Genomic DNA, 15,823 nt, shown 5'->3' on the forward strand with positions numbered 1-15,823 from the left:
AATACCCTTTGTAATACTTTAAGCAATAAAAAAATAAATAATAAATAAAATAAAAAAATAAAAAGACCACATAAAAAGCTGTTGAAAAGAGTCGGCCTAAAACTAATGATATATAGGACTAAGAAGGTTCTAATAACTTCTTTCCGCCTACCTTTACTTTACCTATCAGTTTAATACAACAATTGAGGCATTTTGAATTATTTATAGTTAAAAAAAAATTCAGTGAGCATCATGTTAGTTGTTCTGATTTCTTGCATCCTTTGGTTAAGTGGGGGTTTGTCAGACCATTTTAATTTTCATCTTTGTGTTGAAAAATCTTACAAAAACATATCAGTCTATATTAAGATTTTTTTAGAGCATAAACATTATACAGTGTGAATGTAATTATATTCAGCAGGAGGAAAAACCTAGCGCCCTATAAAAGGGGAAAAACGGAAAAGAAATGCCAGTATGTCAACAGTGATTATATACAGTGGTAGGATTATGGGTGATTTTTAGGCTTCTCTTTAATTTGCCAAATTTGCTTTAAATAGAAACGACTACTATTTTTAACATAAGAAAAATACCCCATTAAAGGAACCGAGTCCGTGCCAGGGACTCTTGACACTGGAAATATGAGTGAATAACATAGCCCCTGGCCTCGGGGCTGGCACTGGGGCAGGAGAGACAGACGGTAAACACACCAAGTGCCCGAGGGGGCCGGGGTACTGTGGGAAGAAAACAAGCCCGAGTTCAGGAAATGGGCAGCGCTGGGGCGGGGGGTGCTGTTGCGTGTAAGGTAGTGTATATTCCTTGCATGTAATTTAATGTTTTGTTATCTTTTCATGTCTCAAAGTCATAATTTTGCAGTTATCAAAAGAGAAGGTGTAGGAATATGCTTTGACTATAAATTGACCTTATGGCAGACTTGGAACTTGTGAGTTATTTGTTGTTTTCTTTAATGAAAACTCTGACACTGTTTTTTGTTTGTTTGTTTCACTTTGCCACTTTTCACTAAAATTCTATGACTTGGCTGGTAGGGTGAGGTGAGTTGTATTCGAGAAGCTTTATTACATATACAACACATGCTACCTACCACTGTAAAAAGAATAATACACCATGATTTTGACCTCAGAATCTCACAATGTAATAGAACATTGCTGACAGATTAAAATATATTCCCAAATATTAAGGACATTATATTTTCTTTTTAAAAGTATTTTAATGTTTTTATTAATTTTAGAGAGAGGGGAAGGGAGAAGGAGAGAGAGAGAAACATCAATCGGCTGCCTCCTGCACACACCACACACACCCCATGCCCCTCCGCCCCCCACCCCGGGGATCAAGCCTCAACCTGGGCGTGTGCCCTGACCAGGAATCTTACAGGCAACCTCTGGCTGCACAGACCAATGCTCAACCAACACCGGCCAGGCTAGATTTCTGTTACAAGATCTGTCGATAGTTTCTGAGGCTTACTCAACAGGGCTTCTCAGACTGGAATGTGCACATGATCCCCTGGGGAGCTTGTTAAAATGCAGATTCTGATTCAGTCCTGCTGGGTGGGCCTGGGATCCTGCCTTTCTAATACACGACCAGGCGATGCCAAGCTGAGTTGACATGACCTGTCTGAGGAGCAGACTCCTCAGTTGCAAAATGGGAATGACAGCAGCTGATATGCAGCGTGGCTCTGAGATCGCAGGTAAAGGGCCCAGAGCAGGGAGCAGAAAGAGGGTAACGCTCCCTCCCTCTGCCCCTCCAGATGGGGCTGACCGAATTCATCACAGTGTCTCCTATAGCAAACACTGCAGGGCCAGGGACACACTTGGAGCTCAATAATATTTATGGGCCAGACACAGAACAAATCTAAAAATATGTATGATAAATTCCATTATCTTTTTAAAAACTAACTGAAAACTCTTTAATAAATGATATTTAAAGATAATTCAAAATATATTTTTTAAGAATAAAATAATGACCCATATGCCATCTTTTTCACACAGATACATTTATTTGTTCAGATGACCTCTTTCCTACAAGCATATTTTACAGTCTTGCAATGAGGGTACATCATATTTCCATCTTATAATAGCTTATAGATGTCTTTCTTTTTAAACATAGTGTTCACAGTTATGCTTTTTATGACTGCTTAATATGACTAGTATTGATGTTCCACAATTTATTAAATGTTTCCCTAATATTGGGATTTTTTTAATATTGGACGTTTAGGATTTTTCTTTTTAATTTCTACTATTTTAGATAAACACACAGATAATTTAGTTAGTCCTCCTATACTGTGTTTTTAAAAAAAGTATACTTCCTTATTGCCCACAAAAGTTACTTGAATACTTTTGTGTGATTTGGAAGGTCATTTTAAACTTTGAACTTTATGTGTCATTATTATCTCAAAGCATTCCAGAAATAGCTCTTAAAAATAAATACATATGTTATCTAATGAGAGAACGACTTTTTAATTTTGTTTTACACAAATGATAAAGAGAATCATACTTCCCCTTCTTTTCTCTCACCTCCACTGCGCTTTCGAAGGTAGTTTAAGCTGAACTCTGTATCTATCTTCCTTTACTTTTGTGTTTTAAAGCAATTAGTCAACTGAATTAAATTTATCAACATCATGTCCCCTTTTTCCCCTCATATGTTCTTTAAAGAGTAACTAGGAATCTCACAGATAAGCATGAGACCTTATGAAGTAGAAATAAATGTTTATTATTAAAATGCGCTTACTCTAAATATTGTTCATATTAGATGGTTGGCAAATATGTGGCCAGAACTTTTAAAAGTTAATTTCTTTAGAACTTTATTTTGTTTTCAAAATACTTTTGCTGAGCCCTAGCCGGTTTGACTCAGTGGATAGAGCGTCAGCCTGCAGACCAAAGGGTCCAGGGTTTGATTCTGGTAAAGGGCACGTACCTCGTACCTCGGTTGCAGGCTCCTCCCCGGCCTGGGGCCCTGGTCAGGGCACTTGCAGGAGGCAACCAATCGATGTGTTTCTCGCACGTCGATATCTCTCTCCGTCTTTCCCTCTCCCTTCCACTCTTGCTAAAATCAATGGAAAAATCCTAGGGTGAGGATTAAAAAACACACACACAAACAATCAACTCTTGCTCAACCTTTAAAATGAGATTTGTGTTAAAAAACAGATGACGTCTTTATTTCCATCCATAATAGAAATGTGTTCTCTTTCTCTGCAGCTTAAAGTGAGTAGAAAGAATCTTCTCAATGTCTGCAAACTTATATTTAAAATTAGCAGGAGTGAGAAGAATGATTCTCTGATTCAAAGTGACGGCATCCTGGGTGAGTATCACTCAGTGCTACCACTGACCAAATGTTGCACTTGAGAGCAAAGTTACGATTAGCGATAGCTAGAGTGTTTTATTCTCTAGTATTATCAGAAGTTATGCGATACCTATTTTTACTCTGTTCTTTTCCTATGTTTTCCACATTCCATTTAATATATCCTTTGGAGCTTAGAAGGATTGCCTGCTATTTTTTTAATGCTTGTGTACCATTATGTGACTTTGCAAAATGTTCACTGTTTAAAAATTCATTTCCTGGTCTTGGATTTACTATTTTAAAAAGCCACCACATTTCATATAGTATTGACATAATTAACATTTCAGCCTTTTGATGTAGTAGGGATGACTAAAGCTTGGAAGACATCTGTAACTGTTATAGAAATTTGACATCAAAGTGTCTCAAATGTGTTTCAAATATGTAGATAGAGAATTTTACTCTATCTAGTTAATACGGTCTAATTCTTGACATGCCCTTAAATAATTAAGATGCTTTAATAGCTACCTAAATAGAAGTCTTTTATGAAATAGTATTGCTGATCTAAAAGAAGGCAGCATGGAAAATACTTTGAGTCCTCTTTTTGCAACATAGGATAAATGTTCTTCATCTATTTTTTATCCCAGCAAACACGGACAAGCCCAGTACTGGAAGAAATGTCAGTGAATCAGCTCATTGAGAATTGTAGACTAAAAACAAAGAAAGATTCTGACAAATGATCACATTAATATTAATAAAACGTGAGATAGGCATGATTAGCCTTATCAGGCTTGCTTAGATCACTCCTAAAACCTAATATTGTATGTTTTTGGATGGATGTTCTTAAGTTGTCTTGGGAAAGGGTGGCTGTTATATTTGAAGCATTCCTTTCTACGGTGATTGAGATTTTTTAAAAAGATTCTATCTTGATTAATTTCCCATTCATACAACAACTGGTATATTTTAAATGGTTTGTTGAAATGTAACTCTTAAATTGCTTTAATAATAAGTTAATAGCTCAAAATATTTGCAACCAAAAACAAGGCTAGTTAGTAAGTGTAAGTAAGAGGCAAGGAATGGCATTCAAAGAACACTTTCTTATTTATATACTAGTGGCCCAGTGCACAGATTTATGCACACTGAAAGGAAATTAATTAAAAGGTGGTGGGTGGAGTGGGACTGGGCGAGATGGCCAGATATGCCCTGGAGCCAACCTCCTGCTATCCCTCCCTGGCCGGCACACCTGGGGCAGCGCCATGGCTCAAAGGGCATCTGCAGAGTGAGTGGGGTCTCTTCGGCAGATGGGGTCCCTCAGCCTGGCCTGCAGGGATCTGGCCCAAACCAGCTCTATGACATTCCCCAAGGGGTCCCGGAGTGCAAGAGGGCACTCTGCAAAGTTGCTGTCACTCTGCAGCTCCTTCATTGAGCATCTGCCCCCTGGTGGTCGATGCGCATCATACCTACTGGTCAGTCGGATGGTCAGTTGGTTAGACAGTCACTTAGCCTTTTATTTATATATATATAATCCCTTCCTTCTGTTTTTACTATTATGAAGATTTAGCTAAAGGTAGACTTTCCTCTTTATACCTATCAATAACCCATAACAAACATTCGACTGTAGGTTCTGACTAACATTCTACAAATTGTCTTTGATGTTCACAACAAACACTTTACTATGTCTCTCTCCAGCTGTTATAATCATACATTTGTAATAATCCATCTTTTTGACAGAATCATTATTGGGGGTCCTGAGAAATGAAGACCTGCAAACTAACACTGAAGCTCTTTTATACTGTATGGGGACAATCAAATTTATTTCTGGAAATCCAGGATTTCTTAATGAAATGATCAGCAAAGGTGCTGTGGAAATACTGATGAATTTGATAGAGCAAATAAATGAGAATGCCAATAAATGTGGTACCTGTTTGCCCAATTCAGGCCACTTGTTAGTCCAAGTAAGTATTTTACTTGAAAAGGTAAGATGTGTTAAATTAGTTTTCATGTTACCTAGTAACAGTTACATGCCAGGTGAATGTGTTAACAGGTGGGCTGTTGCCTACAGCTAGGTGGGAGTGCCTGGCCTTGAGGATCAAGGGCAGCAGTCACTGCCCCATCTCCTCCCTGTGTGTGCTCATTTCCCCTGGAAAAGCTATTCCAAGGCTTTTCATGAAGCAGCTGTCCACACAGCTTGCAGACAAATTTTCCTCTACCCTGCAGAGAAAGGAGGCCTGGAACCATGAAAAAGCAGTGCCTCTCTGCAAAACAATTGCATGTTATAATCAGAATTATAATTATACTAGATGCCCAGTGCACAAAAATTTGTGCACTTGTTGGGGGGGGGGTGTACCTCAGCCCGACCTGTGCCCTCTCGCATCCTTAGTGCTGCTGAAGAGGCGGGAGTGGCTCCTGCCACCACTCCTGTGCTGGCAACCGTCAGCCTGGCTTGTGGCTGAACAGAGCTCCCCCTGTGGGAGCGCACTGACCACCAGAGGGCAGCTCCTGCATTGAGCATCTGCCCCCTGGTGGTCAGTGTGTGTCATAGTGACCAGTCATTCCCAGTCGTTCTGCTGTTAGGGTCAATTTACATATTACTTTTTTATTATAGAAGATAGAGGCCTGGTGCACGGGTGGGGGCCAGCTGGTTTGCCCTGAAGGGTGTCCCGGATCAGGTTGGGGGTCCCTCTGGGGTGCCTGGCCAGCCTGGGTGAGGGGCTGGTGGCTGTTTGCAGGCTGGTCAAGCCCCCCAGCAGGGACCTCACCCCATGGGGGTGTGGCCAGCCCGGGTGAGGGGCTGAGGGCCATTTTCAGGCTGCCCATAGCCCCTTCAGGGTGGGGTGAGGGGTCCCGCTGGGGTGCCTGGCCAGCCTGGGTGAGGGGCTGAGGGCCGTTTTCAGGCTGGCCATGCCCCCGGCGACCCAAGCTCCCAACCTCTCCTTTTTTCTTTTTTCTGGGATTTATTTATCTTCTATAATTGAAACTTTGTAGCCTTGAGCGGAGCTGGGCCAGCCAGGGCAGGCAGGAAGCTTGGCTTCCTCCATCGCTGGGGGCAACCCAAGCCTCCTGCTGCTCCAGCTCTGTGGCTGCCGCCATCTTGTGTTAATTTACATACTTGCTCCTGATTGGCTGGTGGGCGTGGCTTGTGGGCGTGGCTTGAGCATAGCGGAGGGATGGTTAATTTGCATGTTTCTCTTTTATTATATGGGACTAGGGGCCCAATGCACAAATTTGTGCACCTTAAAAGGAACTGTGGGCTGCGAGGCTGCAGTGGGCACAGAGGTGGGTCTCGGCCCATCCTCTGCACCACCGGTCCCCTCTCTGCTAGCAGCCCCACTCCCGCTGCCACCACTTGCACCCGCTGATGGTGTGGAGCGACTGGGGCCAGTGCCAGCAGTGGGTACGAGCAGTGGCTTCAGTGCTGGCTGCAGGTGCAAGAGGTGACTGCCAGCCCTGATCGCCCCTCAGGAGCAGGGGAGGTGGAGAAGCCTTGAGGGGCAATTGGGGCCAGCAGCCACCGCATGCACCCGCTAATGGCGCCAAGTGATTGGGGCTAACGCCAGGCACTGGCAGCGGGTGCAAGCGGCAGCTCCAGCACCAGCAGCAAGTGTGAGCAGGGTAGGTGCTGGCAGGAGGTGTGAGTGCCAGGCAGGACTGCAGCACATAGGAGCAAAGAATTTTCAGGAACCACCAGAGGCTCGCCCTGATGACAGTGACTGGTGCTCTGCCTTGGTCTGGCGCCCCCGCTCACCTGCTCTACCATCCCACTGCGGCCGACGCCTGCCATGTTCCACATGTGCCCCCTGGTGGTCAGCATACATCATAGTGACCAGTTGTTTGATTGTTCGGTTGTTCCACCATTCAGTCTATTTGCATATTAGGGTTTTATATATAGAGATGGAGATTATTCATGATGACAGGTAGTAAATGTCATGACTATTATGTCTACAATAAAAAAACCCAGAAAGTTAATGATATTGAGTGGACAGTCTTTGAGGGGGTGTGTAGATGACATGTAGGCCTGAGACTATAGGAATGAAGGTAACAGAACTGAACACATTTAATATGACCAGGGCAGGAAGGAAAAATGAATTATGTGTTAGGGTTTTATTACTTCTTTTGTGGCAGATTAAATTTCATAGTTAAATTATTTTCATTGGAGCTACTTCAGCTTCTATATTCTTTTTTAGATGAGATTTTACTCTTTAATAGCATTTGTATGTCAGATAATAGCATCTTCGATGTAATAATTCATGAGATTTGAAATGTGCTTGTCAATTAAAGAGGATTGATTAAGCACTCAGAGTACTTGAAGCCTTTGAGAAAGTGTGTTAAAAATTAGATTTAGGCCCTGGTATAAAGATGCTCAAAGTGTTTATGATGATTATTAATTTTGGACTTGTGGTCTGTCTCCATTTTGAAAAAGATTGTGAAAACCTCTTTTAGTCATGAATCATTCAAAATTCTACTTAAGAAACATGATTTTCATGCTGCCAGTGTCATTGACTTATTCAAACTTTCCCTCAATAAATGGTTATTTTGGATATATATATATATATATATATATATATATACCTTTTTTGTATTTTAACTATATAGTTAAAATACAAAAAAGGTATAAGAGTGTAAAAATAAAGCAGCTTTATCCCTGAGATAACATACCTCTAACATTTTAGTAACCACTCTTCTAAGCATTTTTATGCATTTATATGCTTACATATGTATAATTTTATATAATTCTTGCTTTTTATCATGGACCAGGTTCTTTTTAATAGTTGTTTTGCTTGTTTTCCATCATTATTTTCTCTCCCTGTTTCTCCTTCTGTCCACCCAGTTAGCCAACTCTGTTCACACTGAGGTGCTCAGCAGCTTTTAATACACTCGTACGTTTTCAAAAAGAATGTAGAAATGCATTACTTCTCTTTTCTCATTTGACAATAGTAAACCCCTTTAGTCAACTCTATAGACTTATTTTATTCTTTTTAATGGCAGCATAATATTCTTTCAATACTTCAAATAATCAACCATTCTCCGATTGAGATGTTCACGCTGTTTTTAGTTTTTATGCAATAGCTTCTGAATTCTTATCTAGTTTAAAAAAAACCTCTTTCGACCATTTATGTATGTATGTATGTGTATACACACACACACACATACACACACACATACACACACACACTACCAAGTAAATTACGAGTATGCATACATAAGCTGGAAAGTGTGTTAACTTTCATTCTCTGGCTTAACCTGCCTATGGGTAGCCTGCCTCTTCAGATCATGGAATCAGGACCAAGGCAGTAACTTCTACCTGATGGAAACTTGCTCTGGTTTCTGGAGGAAATGAACAGCTTACCTATAAGATGGAAGCAAATATGCCCATGATTATGTTTCTTAAATTGACACAGCTAATTTTATTAGAGGTTGGATGATTAGACAGAGAACATATTTGAAGCATCTCTTTGGAAGACTTTGCTGGGCTAGGAAGCAGCAGAGGAGGCCGTGCCTTTTCTAATTGCTTTCATGGAGGCCTGTAATTTATTACGATACAGAGAAATGCTCAGTCTGATATTTGATGAGTTTGGACAAAAGCATCCAGCCGTGTAATCCACATCCGCATCCGCATCAAGATGTGGACTTCTCGGGAATTCCCTCCCACCTCTTGCCAGGTAATTCCCACTCTCCTACCCACCCCCACCAAAGGGAACCATTTTTCTGATCCCTTTCGTCATAGATAAGCTCTGCTGTTCTGGAATTTAATATAAACGGAATGCACAGTGTTTACTCTTTGGGTCTGCCTTTTTTTTTAATTTTTATTTTGAACTAAGTATAGATTCGATTCACAAGATGTTGAAAACATAGTGGAGAGGTCCTGTGTACCCATCACCCAGCTTCTCCCAGTGGTGACATCTTACGTTACTAAAGCAAGAAAATTGATAGAGTGCAACACAGTTAACTAGAGTGCTCTGTGTGGTGTATTTTGATTATTCACATATTGTTTTTGAGATTAGATGAAACTTTTTTTTTAATCCTCACTCAATATTATTTCCATTGATTTTTAGAGACAGTGGAGGGAAGGGAGGGAAGGAGAGAGAGAGAGAGAGAGAGAGAGAGAGAGAGAGAGAGAGAAAGGAGAGAGAGAGAGAGAGAGAGAGAGAGAGAGAGAGAGAGAGAAAGGAGAGAGAGAGAGAGAGAGAGAGAGAGAGAGAGAGAGAGAGAGAGAGAGAGAGAGAGAGAGAGAGAGAGAGAGAGAGAGAGAAACACATCAATTGGTTGCCTCTCTATACGGCGCCTCACCAAGGCTAGGAAGCCACCCTGCAACCCAGGTAGTTGCCCTTGACTGGGAATTGAACCTGAGATCCTTCGGTGTGCAGGCTGATGCTCTAACCTCTGAGAAACACTGGCCAGGGCAAAATGGCGTGTGTGTTTTTGTCATAATCTTTGGTGTTGGTTATTAGGCTTGCTAATTTCTTAATGATGTATTTGTTAGTGGGAAGGGGGCAGCTATTTTCTACTTATGAAGTTTCCTGTATCCTGTGAAGGATAGCCAGTACTGTGTAACTAACCAGCCACTTGCCCAATGGGCCTGAGACTAGGCAGGCAGAGCCTAGCTCTTCCCTTCTTGGGAAGGAGCTACATATAGGCAACTCATTTTACCTCAGACTCTCCAGACACAACACGTCCGAAGATTTGAGGAGACTCAGAGGCCCTAAACATATAATGTCTGTGGTTTTGAACTTGGAAATAAGAGAAAAACCAAGGCAAATGGGAAAGGGGAGAAAGCGACCACCATGGTTGAAGGATTGCAGTTTAGGCTGAGGCAGGCATGCTTTCTAACCCTGAACCCCCAAATTAGACTTGCCCACTGGGTCTCAGTCTGCTGCCGCCCCTGGAGGAGCAGGGGACACCTGTGCTCACCAACAGGAAGTGAGAGGTGGAGAGGGGCCAGGAGTATTACACCAAAGGAAGTCTCCTCACCAGAAAGGCAGATCAAAGGCAAGAAATAAGTATTCCTGCTCCTGCTATTTCTGGGGAGAGCCACTTGCTTTCAACTGCTGTCATAGCGGCTTCATCCTCATCCCTTCGTTGTATTTGTGTGGCAGTAAAGAAACGTCCCTAACTTTAACATGGAATTGTGAAAACCGGTGTAATCCCTTGGTAGTTCTTAATGCATTGCCTTTTCAGACTCATTTCCCTTGCTTTACTGCATTGGCATTGTACATCGTTTATTTCTATGTAGGCATCGAACTCCTACTTCTTTTTTTAATAAAGTATTTGAGATGGCTTAAAAGATTATATACAATAAAATAGTGGTCATTCAAAATGCCAGCTATAGTGATACATATAATAGCCACGACTAGAAGAAGCAGCCACCTACTCCTTTTACCAAGGTAACCGATGTAGGGCAATAAATGGATATATAATAAACCTAGGCAAACGTTAGAGTCTCAAAGTAGGACACTGAGGGTTTGAGGAGGACAGAACCTGTTCCTGCTGACATAGAACACCCATGGAAGGAATGTGCCAAACAGGCTCCATAGCCAGGCACCAGGCATTATAAGGATTAGGAGTTAGTATTACTTTCATATGCATATGCCTTAACGCCAATGAAAGGCTTGGGAATTTTTGGTGCTTGTGGTTGCATGTATATAGCAGCATCTTGTCATTGGTTTCTTTTGTCTCAGCCAGGACTGTGCTAATCATATATGAGACAATATGAAACTTCTTGGGTTACCACAGAGGCTCTGACTTTGGCATATATGTGGTCTCAGTTAGGCACAAATCCAAAAACTGAATGTGCTTTTATGAATAGAGGGGGATGGTTTTGCTGAGGTTGGAAAATGATGTGGCTTTGGTCTTAAATCACTTGACACTGTTCGTGGTCTCTGGCTGTCCTGTTTATTCTGTCACATCATCAGCGGGAAGTGAACCATTTTGCCATTGGCAGCTGAAATAAAGCTCGAGGGATTTTTGGTTATGGGTATTCCAGATGATTGAGAAAATAAAATGCTTTTAGAGACAGCCAAATGGAGTGAGGGAGACAACAGACAGGGAGTCGGAGGCTGAGATGCCCACCTACCTAGTCACTGGTGGGGCTTCAGTTTCCTCATCTGAAAAGTGAGGCTCATACTACCTTTCTGTTGGCCTCCTGGGGTTGGTTTAGGGAGCAAATGAGATCAAGCGCATGAGCTAGCTTTATAAAGCATAAAGTAGCTGCTCAAATCCTTTTCATAATAGCATTCAAAGTGTGAAAAGAAATAAAACCGAATCTTGATGCTAATTTTGGTAGAGGAAGAAAAATACCTTTCAAACTATTAATGGGTACAATTTTCAATTGCATCATGTTCCAAAGGTTTCTTTGAATGCTGGTTTTTTAAAATCGGGAAAATATTTCTTCAGCCAACAATGGCATGATTGATGGCAAAGTTCCCTTGCTAGCCACAAAGCCTTTTGAACTTCTGATGCACCAAAACAGGAGTTCTGTGGTTGCCTGTGATCTGGCTCCTCTGATCTGGGGCAGCTCTGATGGCTGAATGCCTCCTGGAGCAGAATCTGGTGAGTTTTCTAGGGCCTGGGGACGCTGACAGGTAAATGGTACAAAGGGAAGAGAGGGGGTCATCTACTGGGAAATGAGCAGTACACGGAAGCTCAGGGGAGCCACCAAGCCCTCCCTACTTGTGTCCCTCCAGTGCGCAGAGAATGCTGGGAACTGAACCACATCTGCTGGGCCTGTGTTGTCTTTCATATAAGTCCGCTGATCTAAATTGGCGGGGGGACCTTCATTTTTAAGATTTCTTGTGTTTTTCGAAGGTTTTTCAATTAATTAATCATTGCAAACATAATTTGAAATTGAGAATAAAGTACCTATCATCCATTTGAAAGTAATAGATGCCAAATCTTTTGCCTTCTAGTTTTGTTGTGTTGAAATGCTTGTTTGAGCCTCTATAAATCATCTAATCGTGTCTCAATACAATTTTTCTTTTTAAAATGGGGCTCCCCATGTTGACTGTTTAGTGAGAACTTGAGGCTCAACTAATTCAATGTGAGATAGGACAGCTTTGCCAAGCTCACCAGGCATTTTACCGGGACATTCTGATTTTTTGGGGGGGGGTGGGGGGGAGGGGGGCAGCGGCAATGCTAGGACCACTTATGTCCAGGAATCTGGAGAAATACAGAGAGAAGTAACTGCCTCAGAAAAAAAGCAAGTACCATGAAGTTGTAGAGAGTAGCTCAGTCATTTTCCAGCAGTAGATTAGTCACCAGAATTACACTGTAATGTTTTTTCCTGGATATATACCAAAAATGTCAGTCCCCTTTTGTCCCAGACATCATCTGATAACTTCTACTAAAGAAGAGCACTTAACATTTTATTAATCCTCTTTGTGGATTGTCAATTCCACATTCTTCTCTTTTTTCTTCCCCCCACTGGTTGCCTTCTGACTCAGTATAGCTGTCCCAAGGGGCTGCTCATTAAGACATGGGGAAAAAAAGAATCGAAACTCATGTGTTTCAGTTTGCTACATCTTGATGAGTAGCTAAGAGGTTGGGAATTGTTCCAGTCAGGAAGCTAACCAAGCATCTAACTCTTCCTTCTATTTTTTTTATATAAAGTATTTGAGATGGTTTAAAAGATTATATACAATAAAATAGGCAAGTGCATAACCAAGTAAGAGTCCAGAATATTATGAATTAGAATAAAAAGTTAAGAAAGAAACAGATACATTTTTTTAAGCATAAGGCTTGGACTCTGGTGAACTCCTGCAGGCCCAGTGGGTGGGCTTTCCTGGAGGCTGGAAGCAAAGACTGCTACAGAGCACAGGGCTCATTAATGATTTCCGCAAATTTATCTCTGTTAAAAGTTGGACCGAGGTTGAGAGTTAAGTGGGTTGACTTGGAATTCGCCTCTCCTGTTACCACAGTATTTAGCTAGCCTCTCCTCCCACCGATCTTTTTACATTTTTCCCAGAAAAAGCCACTTGACTGGGCCCAGCATTCACCCCATACCCACACCCGCTGTGAGACTGGTGGCTCACAGCCAGCCTCTCCAAATGCGGGGCCTTCAGGGCTGCATCTGCCCGGTGACCTCTTCCTAACCCTCCTCCCCCAGGGTGCAGACTCTGGTTTGCCACCAGGCCTCTGCTAATCCAGGCACTCTCTTGCCAGAGGCTCCTTAAAGGAGAAATGCCTCTCTTTCTGTCTCCCTGGTCCCTTCATCTCCCTCCCTCCCCCACTTTCTGTCTTTATCCCCCTCTGCTCTTTCTCCTTTTGTGTTTCATCCAGCCAGCTTTTCGTGGGCATGTTTGTTGTCCTCTGAGTAGACAGAGGAACAAGAAATGGTTTGTGCCCTAGAGGAGCTCATCATGGGAGAAGGTACATGAAACAAGTAGCTATGATTCTGTGATAGGTGAGATGTGGGTGTGAACAGGATGGTTTGTTAACCTGGAAGAGGATGTGATCAACCACTGATGCATCTTCATGGGGAAGTGAGCTTCAGGTTGGTCCAGAAAATGAGCTGGAGGTAAGCAGACTGCAGAAAGGGTGTGGAGTGTGATGGAGGAAGACATTCTGGGCAGAGGCTTGTAATTGTGACATGACGAGGGCATTGTGTATGGTGCAGAGTCTAAATGGTGGGGAGGAGGAGGAGGAGGAGGAGGAGGAGGAGGAGGAGGAGGAGGAGGAGGAGGAGATGATGATGATGATGGGCCTGGAGAGGTGAACTGTAGAGAGTGAAGCGCCTTTAGAATGTGGACTTTGACCAATAGGCCACCAGAAGCCAAAGGAGGTCTTTGAACAGGGAAGATTGGCTCTTGAGATGCTCCCTCTGGGAGACACTGTGGGGAGAGGAACCTGACAAGGCAGAGATGGGAAGGAGCCTGATCAGTGAGCTGTAGAGATGAAGTGGGAAAGAGATGAAGTGGCTTAAACTGAACCAGCGACCTGGTGATGGAGAGAAGAGGTAGACCAGATGACTATTTGGGTGTGACAAGAGAAAGAGGAGTGCCTCCGTCATATAACTAGGAGGAGATTTGGGACTTGAATCTCCATCATTTGACTGTGAGACCAGTGATCTCTCTTCTGCATTTTGGATGTGAAGTCCCACAACAAAGGTAGGGATGAAACCCAGGATTCTTGAGCTGTTGTTAGGTAATTGGCACCTGCAACGCCATTCCCACATCTCATTTCATTGAATCCTCACAACTTCATGGCAATTATTACCACCCCCACTTTACTGATGAGAAAAAAATGTGCTCTGGGGGGTTAACTAACTAACCCAAGCTAATGAGTGGAGGGTCTGGAACTTAGCCAGGCCATCCAACTCCTGATCTGACTCTCTTAACTAGTAACCTGACTGTACTATTGTATAAGGACAAATCACAGTGCGTATTAAACTTATTAGATAACAACTATGTTAGCTTTATGGATTTTCTAAGTTGTTCTCTTCTCTACTTTTAGACAAAGGCTAAAGTAGATAGCTCTCCTGAACCTTTTTTACAAAAATAAGACAAATTTTCAAAAAATCAATACTTCCCTCTTAGAAGAGAATGAATGAAACTAACGGTCTTAAATATTCTTTGGCCACAGCATTCCTTGGTGCTACTTATAAGACTATGGGACAAGACGTTTCTTAACTGATATGGCACGTTGCGGAGTCACTAAAGATCTTATTTCTGTTGACAAACTCAGATGATGATTTCTGTTACCCTGGGGCTTTGGTATATTAATTGATTATTAACATGAATATTTCATTCTTTACCTTTGAACCAGTGCTGGCTTTCTTTGTATTCATTTCTTGGTTTTCTTTTTATTCTATTTGTGCCTAGGCCCACGTTCTCTAGTGGGAGATGCATAACAAATATAATGAAACTTATGGGATGAATTGTGCTGTGCTTATTAGTGTTGCTATATTTTCCAGTTTTTAAAAAAAGGCACAAACATGCTTTTATCCTAGATGACTGCTACTTTGAGAAACTTGGTTGATTCACCCCTAGCAAGAAGTAAGTTGCTGAGCATCGGCGCCCTGGCCCAGCTCTGCAGGGTGATGGGACAGTACATGAGTGACAAGGATGTCTGCACCAATATTGCCAGAATATTCAGGTAGGTAGACTGAGCAACAAGGTAGCCTTACAAAAATGCCAATGCTTGGATTTCAGGTTATCCTTAATATTTGTGTGTGTGGCTTGCAAGGAATCCTATTTTTGCGTCTTACTTCACCTACCAGCAAAGCTAAATCTAATGGCCCAAGTTTAGAATAAATGATTTACTAGTAAATCCATGACTCCATTTCCTATGTATTTCTAATATGATTCTAAACTCATTGATTGTAAGTCACTTTAGTTCTTTGGTGAGTTGTGAGTTATCCTAGTTTTCTTACAAAGCAGACAAAACAAACAAAGATTTCCGTTAGTGTATTGGAGATGAAGAACTATTTCCAAAAACATGGCAAACTTTCTGATATACTTGGAAACAATACTTTTGTAATCTTTTAAGGGTTTTAACTCCATAAGGAGATCATTGCTGAGAAAGTCTGTTCTGACAACTTGTAATAGAAGTTTTATTTCTGTTGTTT

At 41.9% G+C, this 15,823-nt stretch overlaps 1 protein-coding gene across 1 annotated transcript in view; it reads left to right on the plus strand.

The window, feature by feature from the left end:
- ARMC2 (armadillo repeat containing 2) overlaps positions 1-15,823 on the plus strand; it is a gene marked incomplete at its 3' end in the record, with an annotated part of 87,545 nt that overhangs the window by 40,469 nt on the left and 31,253 nt on the right. Inside the window, exons 8-10 of the mRNA XM_081094861.1 lie at positions 3,186-3,288; positions 4,996-5,219; positions 15,206-15,351. Coding sequence (XP_080950987.1) covers positions 3,186-3,288; positions 4,996-5,219; positions 15,206-15,351 — 473 coding nt within the window. The remainder of the gene's footprint in view (positions 1-3,185; positions 3,289-4,995; positions 5,220-15,205; positions 15,352-15,823) is intronic.

This window comes from Myotis nattereri, assembly GCF_964212035.1.
Source record: "Myotis nattereri genome assembly, chromosome: 6".
Taxonomy (NCBI): domain Eukaryota; kingdom Metazoa; phylum Chordata; class Mammalia; order Chiroptera; family Vespertilionidae; genus Myotis; species Myotis nattereri.